Source organism: Siniperca chuatsi, linkage group LG21, assembly GCF_020085105.1.
Source record: "Siniperca chuatsi isolate FFG_IHB_CAS linkage group LG21, ASM2008510v1, whole genome shotgun sequence".
NCBI classification, from domain to species: domain Eukaryota; kingdom Metazoa; phylum Chordata; class Actinopteri; order Centrarchiformes; family Sinipercidae; genus Siniperca; species Siniperca chuatsi.
In genome coordinates, this window is record NC_058062.1 from 15,604,866 (window position 1) to 15,622,106 (window position 17,241).

General features: G+C 40.7%; 3 protein-coding genes across 9 annotated transcripts; 1 reads left to right on the plus strand and 2 right to left on the minus strand.

Moving 5' to 3' along the window:
• Nucleotides 1-887: 887 nt before the first annotated feature.
• gtf2f1 (general transcription factor IIF, polypeptide 1) lies at nucleotides 888-9,985 on the plus strand. Of its 5 annotated transcripts, none has more exons than XM_044180454.1 (14): nucleotides 888-1,037; nucleotides 1,603-1,690; nucleotides 2,014-2,060; nucleotides 5,195-5,267; nucleotides 5,472-5,665; nucleotides 5,998-6,168; nucleotides 6,294-6,499; nucleotides 6,706-6,856; nucleotides 6,983-7,038; nucleotides 7,244-7,375; nucleotides 7,508-7,578; nucleotides 7,922-8,063; nucleotides 8,217-8,376; nucleotides 8,576-9,985. In XM_044180454.1, the coding sequence occupies exons 2-14, from the start codon at nucleotides 1,679-1,681 to the stop codon at nucleotides 8,778-8,780; spliced, it is 1,620 nt and encodes a 539-aa protein (XP_044036389.1). In that variant the 5' UTR covers nucleotides 888-1,037; nucleotides 1,603-1,678; the 3' UTR covers nucleotides 8,781-9,985. The 5 variants fall into 5 exon arrangements, with proteins under 5 accessions (XP_044036389.1, XP_044036393.1, XP_044036390.1 ...); XM_044180458.1 differs by having other exon boundaries at nucleotides 891-1,037; nucleotides 8,238-8,376; XM_044180455.1 differs by having other exon boundaries at nucleotides 1,012-1,153.
• Nucleotides 9,281-14,326, minus strand: LOC122868471 (GDP-L-fucose synthase-like). Of its 3 annotated transcripts, XM_044180461.1 has the most exons (11): nucleotides 13,637-14,326; nucleotides 13,240-13,408; nucleotides 12,511-12,625; nucleotides 12,202-12,330; nucleotides 11,726-11,799; nucleotides 11,215-11,348; nucleotides 11,041-11,105; nucleotides 10,766-10,832; nucleotides 10,517-10,596; nucleotides 10,037-10,136; nucleotides 9,281-9,653 (listed from the first exon to the last, which is right to left on the minus strand). In XM_044180461.1, exons 2-11 carry the CDS (start codon nucleotides 13,392-13,394, stop codon nucleotides 9,598-9,600), a joined length of 975 nt encoding a protein of 324 aa, XP_044036396.1. In that variant the 5' UTR covers nucleotides 13,395-13,408; nucleotides 13,637-14,326; the 3' UTR covers nucleotides 9,281-9,597. The 3 variants fall into 3 exon arrangements, with proteins under 3 accessions (XP_044036396.1, XP_044036395.1, XP_044036397.1); XM_044180460.1 differs by having other exon boundaries at nucleotides 13,240-14,326; XM_044180462.1 differs by lacking the exon at nucleotides 12,202-12,330 and having other exon boundaries at nucleotides 13,240-14,326.
• An 87-nt stretch (nucleotides 14,327-14,413) lies between these two features.
• Nucleotides 14,414-16,888, minus strand: alkbh7 (alkB homolog 7). Its single transcript, XM_044180463.1, has 4 exons — nucleotides 16,484-16,888; nucleotides 15,603-15,776; nucleotides 15,281-15,405; nucleotides 14,414-15,019 (listed from the first exon to the last, which is right to left on the minus strand). The coding sequence occupies exons 1-4, from the start codon at nucleotides 16,754-16,756 to the stop codon at nucleotides 14,899-14,901; spliced, it is 693 nt and encodes a 230-aa protein (XP_044036398.1). The 5' UTR covers nucleotides 16,757-16,888; the 3' UTR covers nucleotides 14,414-14,898.
• Between the last annotated feature and the right edge of the window lie 353 nt (nucleotides 16,889-17,241).

A 17,241-nucleotide genomic window follows, 5' to 3' on the forward strand; every position in this document is an offset into this window, starting at 1 on the left:
AATGGCAAGTGTTAATATCAGTACAATCAAAATTGATTTAAATACATACAACTCAATATTAGTACGATTTTTATAAACAACAACAGTAACATCAGTATTGGTAATAACTGTTGATAGGGAGTTGTTTTAATGACATAGAGATGATAGCCTAATTAAGATAATGTTACGGATTATTATTATATTATTGGTCCTTTCTTGAAGATTATTTTATTTCCTGTTTGCTTAATTTTATCACTTTGAAAGCATTCACCGGAAGAATTAATATGCTATTATTGCTGAATTTAATATATTGCAGTTCAACACTGTGACCACATTAGTTGAGTTAACATTCAAGTCCATTAACATGATCACCTTCTTATGCTATAAAGCACAGACATACAGTCTATGGTATAAAGTGACATTAGCATAGTTTGCAAGGCTGCCAAAAAGTGGCTTTCAGCTGCCGCCATCTGTAACCCTCAATTTGCATGTCATATCGGTTCCTCGAGAGTCTCCTTTTCTCTTTACCTCTATTTAAATTTGCCAAAATCACGAGTGCGCTGCCCTCTTTAGGTGACATGGAGTAACTACAACTGTACGCCTAATATTTCCGTTTAAAACATTCAAAATAAAAGTTTTACCAAAGACGTTGGTGTATTTACGCATTTTGACCACCGGGTGACAGTGTATGAATACCGTATACCGTCCCATCTGCTAGATATAGTTATACCAGTGTTAAGGCAGACGTGATAGCATAGTTACACTTCCTGTGAATACTAAAGTTCAAAATAAAGTCACCAGACTGAGGAATGAGAAACAAATAAAGATAAATTATTATGAAATGGGCATGTTCATTGCGCAGTAGTGGGCACAATTATGGTATTTTTCCGTGAGTACAGTAAAGCTGGCTTGAAAGCAGGGCCAACCCGAGCGCCCATGAGCTAAGTTAAACAAAGAAGGGAGGACGGAGCGGGATGCTAGGAACCATTATTTCCAGTCTAACATTCCTGTCGACTATATAAACTAACGGAACAAATACGGTGGGAGTACGCGCACCGGTAAATCAGCGAGGATGCTTTATATACATAAATTATACATATATATTTTCTGTTTAATGTCTTAATACTCTAGATTTCTGTAAGTGTGCACAACTTGCATTTCGCATAAACGCCACGTGAGTTTGAAGCTGGATTTCCCCGATAGCTCGACTGCAGCGGCTTGCTAAATTAGTTGCTGTTTTTATTTTAGCATCAGGTGCTAACATAAACAGTACAAAAACCTCTCAGTAGATGACGTTATCAAGTTTTTCGTTGCGTTTACTAATTAATAATACTAATTTAACGTTAGTTAACCCTCATGGAAACAGGAAACCAGTGCTCTCTGTTCACATAATGCTACAGTGGATTAAATCAAATTTTTAGTTGTCTGCTCGCTCAGTGTATCTCACTGGTATCCCCAACAAACACACAGCTTTAACTACATCAACACTCTACGGGCAGCTGGCTTGGATAAACTTGCCAACAACCTACTGATAAATTAGCGCTAGTGCCACTTTGCCTTTGATTCACATTTAACCTGGTTAAGCCTATTGGGCCTATTAACGCAACTCTTCTTTTTAAATAGTGTAACGCTAACGTACCCAACTAGCCGGAAGCAGCTGTTGCATGTGTGGTGAGAAAGTCCAGAGAGACGACCAGCCATGACTTCACTGGTAAGTTTGAACTACTCTCAACTACAAAATACAAAATCTCACTTTTATATCCATGTTAATGAAGGCTGGTCGTGTATATGCGCTGCTGTAAACTTATGACACGCTAACTGTATGGTATCTGTAAGTACATAGCCTTCACATATCATGTATTATTAGCATTATTTGCCTCAGCCCATCACGCTACACAGTACTGTGATGAAGTTTCAAAGAGGCCCTTGTCTGTTTGATACTGCATATCCTTCAAATAACAGTACAGATGGGAAAAGCAAAGTGCTGAGACGATGCCATCTAAAAGAAATCCTCTGAATGTGTTTGTCTTACAGGGGAGCAGCAGTTCCTCAGCCACAGAATACACTGTGCGAGTCCCCAAGTGAGTAATGGACTGACATGCAAATATAATATAATAATATACAAATGTATTTCTCACTCCTAAGTTTCACTTAATGCAGTGTGAATGCATGTGACTGTAGATGAAATGACTTTAGTGCAGTCAAATTAGGCAGATGCTCCATTATGGGATATAGAACTGTTTTTAATGTGACAGACGTACCATGTATGTTAACAGGAGTTTAATCAGATCTGCATGTTTTGATTCTATGTATGTACCATCCTTTGTTGAAGCCCTTTACACTGATGTTGATGCTGAAATCTGCCTTTACAAATAGAAATTGATTTATTGGACTGCATGATGAGTTGTTTATACTGTAGGTGTTAATGTGAATTTAGTTGAAATACAAGATAGCTAGATTTGTTGATCATTTTACAACACAGGATTGTATGATGAGATTTTGTTTTATAGTTCCCTTTTATGCTACTCAAAAAATATATATACAGTAGAAATTAAAACTATTTTACATTGTGAAGTACTGAGGATGAATTTAGGAGTCTCACAGCCTGAGGGAAGAAGATGCTAGTTCCTTCCCTCCCTCCATGCCAGTTTGTGATGTTTCCAGTCAGGATGCTTTTTATTGCTCCTCTGTAAAAGTTAATAAGAACTTGGCACAGGAATTTTGCCTTGTTAAGTTTCCTTAAGAAATACAGCCGTTTCTGAGTTTTCTTGACCAGGGTGATGATGTGAGAGGACCATGTCAGGTTCTCTGTGATGCTGATTCCCAGGAACCTAAAACTATTCACCTGCTCCACCTCAGCTCTAGTGATGTAGACATGAGTGTGTGTCTTTGCCTCCTTTTTCCTAAAATCAACGATCAGCACCTTGGTTTTGATGACGTTGACCAGTAAGTTGTTCTCTGTGCACCACTCTGCAAGATTGTTGATTTCCTCTCGATATAAAGTCTCATCGTTGTCTATAATCTGGCTGATGATGGTGGAGTCATCCGCAAACATCACAGAGTTGTCTCGATGTTGGTGTTCACGCAGTCATGTGTGTACAGCGTGAACAGGAGGGGGATGAGCACACAGCCCTGGGGGGCTCCACTGTTGAGCGCTAAAGTGGAGGAGGTGTGACTGGCAATCTGAGCTGTCTGGGGTCTGTTTGTAAGGAAGTCCAATATCCAATTACAGAGTCTGGTACTCAAGTTTTCCAATCAGTTTCATGGGGGAGATTGTGTTGAATGCTGAACTGAAATCAACAAACAACATGTAGGTGTTGGTCTCAAGGTGTGTGAAGACTGAGTGGGAGGGCAGTGGAGATCCATCTCTCAGATGGATCTGTTGGTTCTGTATGCAAACTGGTGAGGGTCCAGGGTGGGTGGGATGTTGTTCTTTATGTGCTGGAGAACCAGTTTCTCAAAGCACTTCATCAGAATGGGGGTGAGAGCCACGGGGCGGTAGTCGTCTAGACTAGACACTAGACTTTTTAGGTACAGGGACGATGGTGGCTGTCTTGAAGCAGGTGGAAACACTCTCCTGTGACAGTGATATGTTACAAATGTCAGTAATAACATCAACTAGCTGATTGAAACATGTTCTTAGTACATAGCCAGGGATGTTATCGGGCCCAGCAGCTTTACTTATATTCACTCTCAGCAGGATTCTTCTCACATCTGCTGTGGATACTGACAGTGGCCAGTCTTCTGGAGGCAGAGTAGACTTTACAGCTGATTCTTTGTTTGGGAGATCAAAACGAGCATACAATGTGTTTAACTCATCTAGTAACGTGGCCTCACACATAAAGGGGGCACTCCTGCTTTTGTAGCCTGTGATGTTTTTGATCGCCTGCCACATATCTTTGGCATTGTTGGTGTTGAGGTCTCTCTCCAGTCTCTCCTGATGTCTCAGCTTTGCCTCCTTGATGCCAGCTTTCAGTCTTGCTCTGGCCATGTTGTAAGCTTCCTTGTGTCCTGACTGAAAGGCAGCTTTTTTGGCTCTGAGTAGAGCCCTCACCTCTCCGTTCTTCCAGGCTTTCTGGTTGGGGACTTTTACTGTCTTTGTGATCACCACATCATCAACACATTTGCTGATGTATGAAGTAGGTTTGGATTTTGTTTTCCCTTAATAATAACAACCTTCATTTAAAAACTGCATTTTGTGTTTACTTGTGTTATCTTCGACTAATATTTAAATTTGTTTGATCTGAAGAGGAAGGGGGAAAACACTTTTTCACACCACTGTAAGTAGGCAGGAGAAGCAGAGAAATATGGTCTGACTGACCAAAATGGGGGCGAGGGAGGGCTTTGTAGCTGCCAGGTATATCTGTGTACACATGGTCCAGTGCATTTGATCCCTTGGTGGGAATATGGACATGCTGGTGGAATTTAGGTAAAATAGTTCTGAGGTCTGATTAAAATCACCAGCTACAATAAAAACACCTTCTGGTTATTTTGTCATGTGACTGCTGATGACCTGATACAGTTCCTGAGGTGCGTATTTTGAATTTTCATCTGGAGGAATGTAAACAGCAGCAAGAAAAACACTGGAGAATTCACTGAGCAGATAATATGGTCGACATCTTAGCAATAAAAACACTCACCTGGGGAACAATGTCCATCCACTTTAACTGCCTTTGAACACCAGGGATCATTGATGTAAACACAGAGGCCGCCACCTCTCATCTTACCGGAGTCTTGTGTTCTGTCAGCACAGAACAAGCTCCGCCCGTCAAGTGCGATAGCTTCATCCGGGATGTTGTGATCTCAGTAAAGATGAGGGCTTAGGTCTGACCTGGGTTAGCTTAGCTCTTATGCCGCCTCTCTTTCCTCTCTTCCTGTTTCGGTCACACCGCTTGACCGGTCTGGTTGTCAGGCTGGGAGATGCCGTGAAATCGTCTGAAGGTCCACTGCACTTCCTTTTCCGATGTCGATGAGTGTATTACTGTCAGAAGTAATACGTGCTTCCGTAATGAAGGCGAGAAAATAACAAATGAAAACAAAAATTTTGAGTTTTAGGGAGCTACTTGCCACCGTATCTACACGCACAGCCGTTGCCATGACGATAGCGATATCTGCAGTGAATTAGTTTCTGGCAACTATTCCCGTGACCCTCAATAGGAATGAGCAGGTAAAGTTAATGACTTTTTGTTTGGATGTCTCTTTGTCTGTCCCATAGAAACACCAGCAAGAAGTACAACATCATGGCTTTCAATTCAGGAGACAGAGTCAACTGTTCAACCTGGACACAGGTGGGATTCATGTCAGTCTGTCTACACATGAGAGATAGTTTAAGCTGCAGGGCACATTGTCAGTACTGAGAGAGAAATGACAAGCAGTGTGATTACCCTATAAAGAACACAAATAGAAGTAAAACAATACAGAATATCTGAAGTCTAAGATGAATAACTTTCAGTTTTACATTTCTTAACATCTCCTTCCCTTTCCCTTCCCAGGCTCGTATGGAAAGAGACATGAGTGCTCGGAGGATATATGGGGAGGAAGAGACGCCGGAAGGAGCGGCTGGCAGCGAGTTTGGCAAAAAACAGCGTGAGGAAGCGCGGCGGAAGAAGTTTGGTATTGTTACACGGGAGTTCAAAGTGGAGGACCAGCCCTGGATTCTCAAGGTCAACGGCAAGGCCGGCAAGAGGTGGGGAGAAAGACTCTTCTTTACGCTCTGATTCACTCTCATTTCCACCAACATATCTCTTTTTGAACCTGTTTAGGTCCGGAGGGAACACACACATACTGTACTTATGATATACCTGAAACTGTTTTTGTTTATGAGTTGTTATTTACACAAATCTCTCAGACAATTACTTGGAATCTGTAGAGGATTTTAACTTACATTTGTAGAAATATAAAGAAATACTTCTTTTTCAAATTATCTCCATGTTACTGAATATGCTGGCCTGATGGGGGATCCCTACTGTTTTCAATACAGCTACTCTCTCCCTCCGTTTGTGTACATGTTTATGTCAGGTTCAAAGGTCAAAGGAAGGGTGGTGTTACAGAAAATGCATCCTACTACATCTTTACACAGTGTCCTGATGGAGCTTTTGAGGCCTTCCCTGTCCACGGCTGGTACAACTTTACACCGCTGGCCAAGCACCGAACTCTCACTGCTGAGGAGGCTGAGGAGGAGTGGGGCAGGTGAGAGAGGGGATGAATGGGGAGGGATGGTTGTTTGTAGTGAAAAAATAATAAGTATTTAAGTTTTACCCAACTGCTGCATGTGTGTCAAACACTTAATATCAGGCAATCCCCCACTTTTACAGAAGGAACAAGGTGGTGAATCACTTCAGCATCATGCTTCAGAGACGTTTCCGAGAGCAGGAGCGTGGTGAGGATGAGGAAGATGAGAATGAGAAGTCGGGGAAGAAGAAAAAGAAGAAGGGTGGGAGAGGGGGCGACCTGCGCATTCATGACCTGGAAGACGACCTGGAGATGAGCAGCGATGATAGTGACAGCAGTATGGGGGAAGGTAAGGAGAGAGAAACCAGATGGGACTGAAGACAGAAAGGAAGAGTTTTCCCTCTGTAATATGCCCCCAAATTTAGATAAACGTATTGTTAAACACCAGCACTTGAATAGTCTCCCAAGTCATTTGCTATTAATCGCGTGTGTCCCTCTGACATCATGTGATTTTCTTTTTTCCACCACTTGTGCACCACTCTCTTTATTGGACAGATGGCGAGAGCAAGACAAAGGCAAAGAAAGACACAGGGAAAGGGAAAGGAAAGAAGAAGAAGAGAAAGAGCAATGACCACGAGGCCCTGGAGGACAGCGATGACGGTGACTACGAGGGTCTAGAGGTGGATTACATGTCGGATGAAAGCAGGTCAGATCCATTGCATTGCTGCACACAAGACACGCTCTTTATGGACACTACAATGTATGTTTTGTTTTTTGTTTTTTTGTTGTGTTGCTTCTTTTACTAGTATGTGATTTTGTTTTCCAAAAACAGTTCAGACGAAGAGCCAGAAAAGGGAAAGCCCAGCAAAGGAGAGGACCTTCCTAAAGGTCAGACAATCTACTGTTTAATATGACCAATCTATTAATTATTAATATATGCTCTTATGTCATGAGTTTAATGAGAATCCTCACTGAATATACTTGAAAGCTTTTAAAATGTCAGCAGTATTTCAGTGTTTTTAACTTATTGGCTTTACTGAATGAATGATTGGTATTTAGATTGTTTTCCTTCCAAATGTTTGTCCTTTCATAGGGATCGATGAGGCGTCTGAGAGTGAGGAAGAGAGTGAGGAGGAGAAACAGAACGAGGAGGAAGCAAAAGAGGAGGAAGAAGAAGAGGAAGGAAAGAAAACCCCGGTCCAAGTGGAAAAGAAGAAGAAAAAAGGTACGGACCTCATGGACATAGATGACGGTTTGACAAAATCCATTCTTGAATGAGGTCTTAATAAACATGAGCGGTGTTAAATGATACTCCTTTCTGCTCGATTTGAGTTGAGTATGGATTTGTGCATCACAGACAGCAGTGGCGAGTCGGACAGCTCAGACGACAGTGACATCGAGGGAGAGACGGCCTCCGCTCTGTTCATGGTGATTTGTGTGTGTGTGTGGCTGAAAAAATCGATATTTGTACATTTTCTAGGTTATTTTTGCTAATTAAAAAAATTTTAGAATTCAATTTCAATTTGTTTGTGTCGTAACAATCCACTTGATCATTAATAACACAATAAGTTACAGTCATTAATTGTCACGTAGTATTACTAAGAGTCAATAATGTAGCTCTATCACAACTCTAGTAACATGCAAATTCTGTACACCAGCAGAACTCTTGAGTTTGTTTTAGCAGCTATTTTGTCTCTGGGAGTGAATGTGTGAATGGTTCTGCATTTTGTTTTTGTTCTCCTCAAAATCTCTCTTTCTGTCCCTCTCTCAGAAAAAGCGCACGCCTCCGAAACGTGGAGGTGGGCGTGGCTCTGCAGGCAGCTCCAGGACTGGCAGTCGCCCCGGGACACCATCCATAGACTCTGCCTCCACCTCCAATACACTCCGTGCTGCTGCCAGCAAACTAGAGCAAGGTGTTTGCTCATACACCCCAACACAAATACACATACCCATGCAATTATAATTAAACAAGACGCATGACAGACGTTTTAATTATTTATGTGAAACTTTCAAACGTGGCTATCAACTCTGAAACTTGAGGTCCCTCTTTTGTTATTCCATTTCAGCTAAATTTCTCTTTCCCACAGGTAAGAGACAGACTCCAGGTCCTAGCACTGACTCACCAGCTGCCAAAAGGCTGAAGATGGAGCCCAGCAGTCAGAGCCCTGTTCCCTCTGGGAAGACTACGCCTCAACCCCCATCAGGCAAATCCACTCCTAGCTCAAGGTACTTTATCAGTCTTTCTTTATGCCTCTAAGAAATATTAAGTTATTTATTTATTCTGAGATTACTGTGAAACAAAATATATCACAATTGACATCAAAATACAAACAGACATTTCATTTAAGCCTAAAAAGAAATAGTTTGACTGGGTGTTTGAGGACAGGGTAAAAACGGTGTTCTTTTCTGTTCATCTACTCCACAGTGATGTGCAGCTAACAGAGGAAGCGGTGCGGCGCTACCTGATCCGTAAACCGATGACCACCAAAGACCTGCTGAAGAAGTTCCAGACCAAGCGTACAGGTTTGAGCAGTGAGCAGACTGTAAACGTGCTGGCACAGATCCTGAAGCGCCTCAATCCGGAGCGCAAAAATGTGAATGACAAAATGCACTTCTATCTCACTGAATAACTGATGATAGGTGGCGGTGGTGGAGAGGATGGAGAATAGTGAAAAGGGCTGAAAATGAAACTGTTAAGGTGAAAAATGTTGGTGTTTTTCAGAAAGCCCTGATCCCTGGAAGAGAGATTTTGTGTCTGTTTTAAAACAGGTTATGCTGTGACATGCCACAGGAGGTTGAAACTGTCATCACAGGTGGCATTTATCAAAAAATATTTTGTTAAGCATCTTGAGTTGTTTTGTTTTTCATAGTCTGAAATCTCACAGTAAATAAAAACAGAAACCTTGTTAATGTTGAGTGAAAAACAGCTCAATATGGTTTCTCTTCATGTGTAAACAGTTTAACTTAGAGCTTGATGAATGGAAAAAAAGTGTTTAACTTGTTTTTCTTAGAAAAGGTAGAAGATTTTGTAATAAAATTTCAAATCTGTAAGGCTTTTCTCTTTCTACCCCATCTGTCATATACAGTTTGTTTTCATTAGTTTTGTTAAATTATTATACAAACACTAGTGTATGGAAATGTGACATTTTAATACATAAAAACCATTTAATAAAGATATAGAGTAGATGCAGATGTGGAAAATCAAATCATTCCAAATGATGAAACTGTTTCATTCAACATTTAAGAAAAATGTAGCTAAAGAAACCTCTCTAATAATACCTTGATGTGAAATTCCTTCCAGAGATTAAAAGCTGACGAGGCTTCAGTATACTAGAGAATATGTACAGTATTGTTTAATGTGGCGCTGAATAAACCAGTATTGCACACAACTTGCTTGATACCAGAACCAAAGAATAGTGTTAATTTTCAGTTTAGTGTTTGGTCACTTCATGTCCGGGCAGTGTCATAGTTGGCCACGAACCAGTCACAGGTCATCTTTATAGCTAGAAGGACAGGAAAAAAAACAAATCACCATCAGGCTGAGAGGGCATGCAAATACTCACAGGTCTCTCATTTGTATGTTGAGAAGCACAGGCTTCCCAAGGCTTTTTATTATTGTAACCTATCACGCTTGTGTGACAAGTTACAGTGCATAAGTTACATAAATTGTTATAAATAGAACATGTTTTGATGTTAGTTTCATGGATTTGTTCTGCTGCCTCTGTGCTATCATGTATGCAGCACTATTAGATAACATTTTATAGGACATTTTCAATTTTTCTGCCATACAGTTAAGATTTTGTCACATTAAAATTGACATGTGCTAAAAACAACAGCAGCACTCTACTTATTTATCATTAAGATGTACAGTACAGTGAGCTCTGACCTTGTTTAAGAGGTGTAAAGGTGAAGTCGGGGAGGTAGCGTCTGAGCTTGGCATTGCTGGCTGTCTTCCTCATCTGGCCGTCAGACAGGGTGGTGTCAAACTGATGTTAGGGGTCAAGGGGAGACTCAATTTTAATTCTGTGGGTTTTGTGCTTAATGGGCTACATACAGCATAGTATAATTTGAATTAATACCAAAATAACCACCATTTATTTGGAAAAATAAAGCCTCCCTGAAAGTGGTTGCTCAAAAAAGAGTTTTGCACATAATTTTGTCATATCCAATTACATGTTTTGCTTTAAAGCCAGCAACTCCTTATGAAGCTTTTGTTAAGAATCTCTTAACAGTAGGAAATGTACTGTATATCCCAGGTTTAGGAAAGCATCTCAGAAGTAAAACCATAGATGCATACATATCTCAGTATGATAAACTGGTCTATGGGCACAAGGTGTAGGATCACTGGAGAATGTTGAAAGGATACATGTAATTTGCCTTTGAAGTCCAGAGCCTTTGCAATCATGTCCACAGTCTCTTTGATTGAGACCTCATCCTCTTCACCCACTGAAAAGCAGTGAGAAGCGAATGAATGAACTGCACATATAGCGGCTATGTCTCACACCTCTTACGTTTTGAAGCAATAACTTTCCCCATTTTCTTTGGTGTATCACACAATCACAAAGATTCCCAGAAGCGCATTATAATGCAAGGGTGAGCATAGCACTGTACTCACCAGAGAGGATAATGGGGTCAATTTCTTCATATTCTCTCAGGACCCAAATGATTAGACGGCCCAAGTCCTGAGAATAAACACAGATAAAGGACATCACATCTTAATACAGTCAGAGGTACATTTGGCCAAGATAGTTTCAGTATGCAGTGACATTTTCATATAAGCACATACATATACAGTCAAATTTAAGGGCAATATATACTGTACATTCTTAAATCACATACTGTATAATATAGTTCTCTCAAACGACAGGTTATAGCACACAGATACCATACCAGAGAATAGATGAACTGTCTTCTAGGCTCTCCAGAGCCACATACATTCACAGGAGTTCCTTCCTCTGTGAGAGACACAAGAAAATAGACTATTACCTGGTTACTGTCTGTGTTTGTATGTGATATTCACACCCTTTGTGTATAAAGATGGATTAGTGTGTCCGACTTAATCACTTTTGGCCTTGTATGTTTTGTTGATGAGTGCTGAGAGCACATGACCATTTTCAATGCTGAAATTGTCATAGGGACCAAACACGTTGGTCGGGATGACTGCTGTGTAACGATGACCATACTGCTGAAAGTATGCCCTGTCAACACACAGACACACATACAGAGTAACGATCAGACATACTGTTTGCTTTTCCACCCTCAATAGCTCAAATGCATGGAAATCGTTAACTTGATCCCTCCTAGAGCCCATTTGGCTTTATGACATTCACAAATTGAACTGGTCTGTGGCTCAGTGTATAACAATCAATTATGGATGTTTTCACAGTAACAGAGCAGTGGTTTGTACTTAGGCATAAAGGCACAGCCACAGATCAAATAAAAGCTACAAAAGACAAAAAAGACACTACTTGCCTGGTCAGGTGCTGCCTCCACAGCCCTTTGTTGAGGATGAATGTATGCCACATTCACCCATGTGTCTACACTACTCCCCTGTTTGCACTGCGCAGCTGCTTACCTGTTCTGAACATCGATCATCCTTTTGGCATGCGAGTATCCAAAATTGGAGTCATGAGGTGATCCATTGTGTATCTATGAGAGTGGGGAGTTACAGTCAACAAGTTAATGTCAACCAGTGCCCTTTGCCAAAGTAATAATTGCTGCACTGTAGCAACACTGTACCCTGATTTACTGTCGAGTCATTGAGAGAAACAAGTATTGAGAATTGGGATTGCCCTTCTTGGAAAACAAAGCCAGATAATTTAAGTGTCACCATATTAAATGTATTTTTCTTAATTTACAATATGACAATACCACTGTTTTTCTATTATTTTCAGCATTGCCCAAGTCTTTCCGACCTATCAATACCATAAATCTCCCTGAAATTAAGCTTGACACTACCTAAAAAATAACTGATATGTATATAGGCAGGGTGTTGCTAAAAAAGAAGAGCAACTACACTGGGTAAATAAAGGTTTTTAAAGAAAAGCTTACCATGGTCTCATCAATGGGGTATGTGGTTTTGTCAGGGAAGATACAACTGGACATGCAAGACACGACCTTGGTGACACCCATCTCATGGGCTGTTTGTAGTACATTGTCATTGATTTTGATGTTGTCCCTCTGTGAAGGTGTCAGACTGTCACTGACCGGCCAATACAGTTAAAAGATTATGTAGATATTTTCCATAGACCCCACGTTTGCAGTAAGGTTAAAATACATTTTCCTGCAACAGTTTACAATTTCCATTTTTTTGGCAGCTGTGGTGGATCATTAATGTACTGCATGGCAGGATTATCTCACCATAAAGTTCAGGTTCTCCCTCATGTGTAGATAGAGTCCTCCGACTTTTGCAGCTAGGTGGATGACATGAGTGGGACGATGCTTCTCAAACACAGCCCTGGTCTGCCCAACATCTCTGTTCGTGTTTTGACACCACATTCATTTCAAATTGGATAGAGATTGGAAAAACATACAGGTTTGAAAACTTTGTAACCTTAAGGTGCCTGTTGGAATTCTGGTAGGAGAAGTGAATGAGTTTCTCAGTGTACAGTACATTACAGTAGAAGACTCACTGAAAGCAAACACATACACTATATATCTGAGTGCATTAACAAGAGTGTAGCTGAACAAGTGCATACATGCTCTGCATTTTTTCCTTTTAACAATTTATTGAATGCAGTGGTTGTACAATTAGTTTTACTTTTTACAATTTAATGATGTTTCCTCCAGCAGGCATAAAGCATACAAGAAAGACATAGACAGACAGGCAACACCCCATCTCAACACTAAGATGCAAAGCATGAGGTGGTAGGCGTGGTGATTTAAACTGACAGATAAAACAGACTAAAACAGACACTCTATAGTAAGTGCTTTTTATCCAACCCTTGTTGCATTATTATTAGTGCTTTTTTTTTATGACACGAAAATCAACTCCCTAACTCTGGTGATGTTAGTGTTGGAACGCATCAATTACAGACAAATTTGTTTGCAGGCACACTCTGTTAGAAGAGTACGATTGAAGCGACTTACATAAGATCAGCATCCTTAGAGGAGAGGAAGATCCATTCTTCTCCCTCCAGTTTCCCACCTTCCTGCTGCACCACATGCTCAATGGCTTTGCCCACTAACCCAGATCCACCAGTCACCAGGACACGCATTGGCCCTACTTTGATCTCTGACCCCATCTTCTATATCTGTGCTGACAGAGTGAAAATTACAAAGACAAAAGGTGTCATGATTCAAATATTTTCCTTGTTGCATTACTATAATCAAAACAAATACATTACATTCATGTGCTCTAATAAAAGCAGGTGAACCAAATGATTACACAAACTTAGATATCATATTGTCATAAATTAGGAATCTCAGCTGAAGAAATACAAGTAACATAAATGTATCACATTTCTAATGCCTTCATGCTCCTTACCTATGTGTTAGAGGGCTGAGGTGAGTGTGGACATCACTGGAGAGTGTTTGTCTAACCTGGGTTTGCCTAACTGTAGGCAGTCCTGTACAAGTACTTTTAGATCTTTTGTGTACTAGGTATTGTTTCGGCTTGTTCCCCCTTCACTTTGGAGCAATGAACAGGATTAAGGTGTGTGAGGTCATTTGTGACTCCTCCTACAACATGTCTCTGCCTTTTGACTCATGGACAAGATGAGCTGCTACCATCTACTGGCTGTAATGTATTTTAGACTTCATAAAAGTAAATATACATATATGTGGATTAGTGCACAAAGCAAAAGTGGAAATTTCAGTTGAATGGTGACACATATATTAAGTAGTTAAAATAGTTGGGATAAAACACATTTACATAATAGTGGCTTGCAAACACGTGTCGTGGAAAGAAATTGTGCATGCCATCAGTGACCAATCAATAGCAGTGTCAGTTTGAATTTTGAATTAATATCAAGTGAGCGGAACTTGAGATACATGTTTGAGCACGGAAGAAAATGCAAAGAGCTCCCCTCTACCTATGAAGAAGAAGGTGAAGGAATTTTGATATCAGCACGTCTATAAGCTGTTAGTGGCATTACCACTTCTCAGCACTCAGGGAAGGTGATGCTTTTCACAGCAATGGGGTCAGAAAGTAGAAAGTTACTCAGCTAAACGGAATTATGCCTTGCCTTCTTACTTATATTTGTCATATTAGATTTATTAAACATACAAAATCAGCAGATTCCCACAAAGCAGCTTCACATGCTAAACCAAGAACAGCCTTTATTGCATCCAAATTCACTTTAATTTTATTTGGAAATTATTCACAAAGAGTCTCTATATTATACAGAAGTAGAGGAACACACCAAAGTGATGGTAATGAAACCATGACTCAGAATCACTTTGTACCTTTAAAACTGATATCCTTTCCAGCAGTGAGTGGTAACTGAAATGATGTTCAAACTACAGCCAAGCTGGTGCAGTTGTTGTGGAGAAACCTGCTGTTTATTTAAATCAGCCATTCTGTTAGAACAGATCATTTTAGTACTCTTGAATGGGACAGGTGTGACCCGACAACTCAATCAATATTTCTCAAAAGCACAGTATGGAGAGTGTCTCAACTGCAGTAAATGTCCTGGACACTTCACCATACCTGTATATAATAACAATATATTAACCAAAAGAACACTGACATAATCCTCTAAATGCAGGTTATGTTCTGTTAATATCCGAGCTGAGCCGAAGTGGGTGTTAGCCCGGAAGGTTCCGACAGATAACGGAGATACGACGCAGCCGAGGCACTCTCTGTCCATTGAACACAGATTCCTCATCTTTCAGGATCTCATGAGTGAAGTTATATCTGGCCTGGTCCCTGTATGGGTGTGAAGAGAACAGGATGAAACATTACTGCACTGTTTGAAGTTCATGTTGTTAGGTATCCTGCAGAGTATGATAAACTACAGCACACTCCATATATGTGTCGGCAGTATGCATTACTGATTGCTTTTGAGTGCTACTCATCCTGTAGTTTTCCTGGGCAAAACAGCCCTGTGTAGTAATAAAGAACTCAAATGCTTCATATTCAAACAATACATAAATATATTATTTGAACCAAGTGCAGGATACACTGAACCTCAGTATGTAGAGGGAGCGTCGGGGCAGCAGCAGGTCCAGCCATTCATTGGTGGCATCCTCCTTCACCAAGCGCATGATACTTTCTGACAGAAGACTCAACCCAGCAATGGTGTTACCACAGAACTGAAAAATTAGAAGATGGACAGACAAAATGACAGTAAGAGCACAGCAGGGATAACAGCTCAGCCCACACAAAAAGCTTTTTCCAAAGGTTACTGTGCTGAAGATATTGTCCCTGTTAGAACCTTACATTCATGACTGTTGCTGATTGTATGTAGCACTGCACATGCAGAGAGAGAAAAAAAGAAGAGAAAAATAACCTTGACACTATCAATGTGAGGCTTGATGTATCCAGTCTTGTCCAGATCTAGAATGTGCACAGGCCCGAGGAGTGGACTACCCTTAGGAAATGCTACAGATCGGACGCGATTCAAGACTTCCTCACACACCGCCTCCCACCTCACACGCTCAGTCTCTCGGTACCCGTGAATAGCCTAAACGTGGGGAAAGGGACACAGCACAAATAAAGTCAATGTCACTGTCACTTCAAATGCATCCGTACTTGAGAAACAATGGTGCACACCTGTGCTTCCATTGCAATATTTATTTAAAGGCCAACTTTCTGACAAGCTGCCTTTGGGTACGATTAACATTTGTCAAGAGTGTGGGGCTTTGTTTCCCAACTATAGGTTCAAAACAGATTTGTGAAATGATGTTCAGAAATAATATCACTAATATCACAGCCTGCCTGTGGTTGTACTCTATGTCAACTTGAGCCAGTGAAGACATTTGCATGATAATGTCAAGTTTGTAAAAGTCTATTGCATGCATGTGTTAAATTCTTGCTTAATTTCTTATTTTCACGTTGGTTGTAACAAATTGATATTGCTATCTATCGTGACCAGGACACTCTTGAAAGGGGATTTTTATTAAGGGATTGACATTAAAACCAACCAAAAACAAAACCCAGAAAGACGGTCCATCTGTGGATAGCAAATGGTGAAGTGGTCCTTGAACTACTCGTATATGTACTAACATCTTATCAATTACTAAGTGTGTTAAATTAATCTTAAAATTGGTAACAGGTGTGCGTTTCCACCGTGACGTTGCAACTCCACACGAACCTTTAATAGGCTAACATGCGTGAAATCTGTGTAGACCTGTTATAGCTATCAACCATGTACTTATGAACATGGCTTACATCGTCCCAATGGTCGAATTCGTAGCGTTTCTTCTTCAGGCCTGGCTCCAGCTCTCGCAGCAGAGCTCCCTCCTCCTCCTCGGTGATGAAGCCCGTCCTCACCTCCACCTGCGAGCCGAGAGTCTGCACGAGCTCCGGGCTTGACCCGACGATGAGAGCCTCATAGCGGAGAGGTATCAGGCCGCTGCTGGCACAAGAGCACAGACGGCGCTGGTGACTGGCGTAAACAGGTGGTTTATGGACTCGTTTTAATACTGACAGCAACAGTTTCATCCTCCTGTCTAAAATAGTATTAGTCAGCCTCGCTACACGATCCTTTTAACGTCAAACTGCGTTTTGGTCTTGACGACATATGTCAAGTGGATGTGTGGGACGCCATGTTGAAAACGCAATGCATTGTGGGGAGCGCAGTCTTCAAGCAGTAAAATGCATCAGTCACGTAGAGGATTTTTCTTCTTCTTTACTCTTCTTCTTAACTATATATCAAGTTGAGAGTAGAAAGATATTTGACAAATAGTCCAAAATGTAAATAAAATAAATAACATTAAATAAATATTTAAAAAATATTGTCACCTAAATTACGGTGTGTACTGTGGCATACACAGTAACCTTGGGAAGGTGACATTTATTCTTACACATTTCTCTGAGAAGCAGACAAAAATGGACAGTGGTGACAAATCTGAATTACCGTCAAAACTGTTAATTCTGTTACTGCCCAACAGCTTGCCTCAGTAAATGTGTTTGTATATTATCTTATG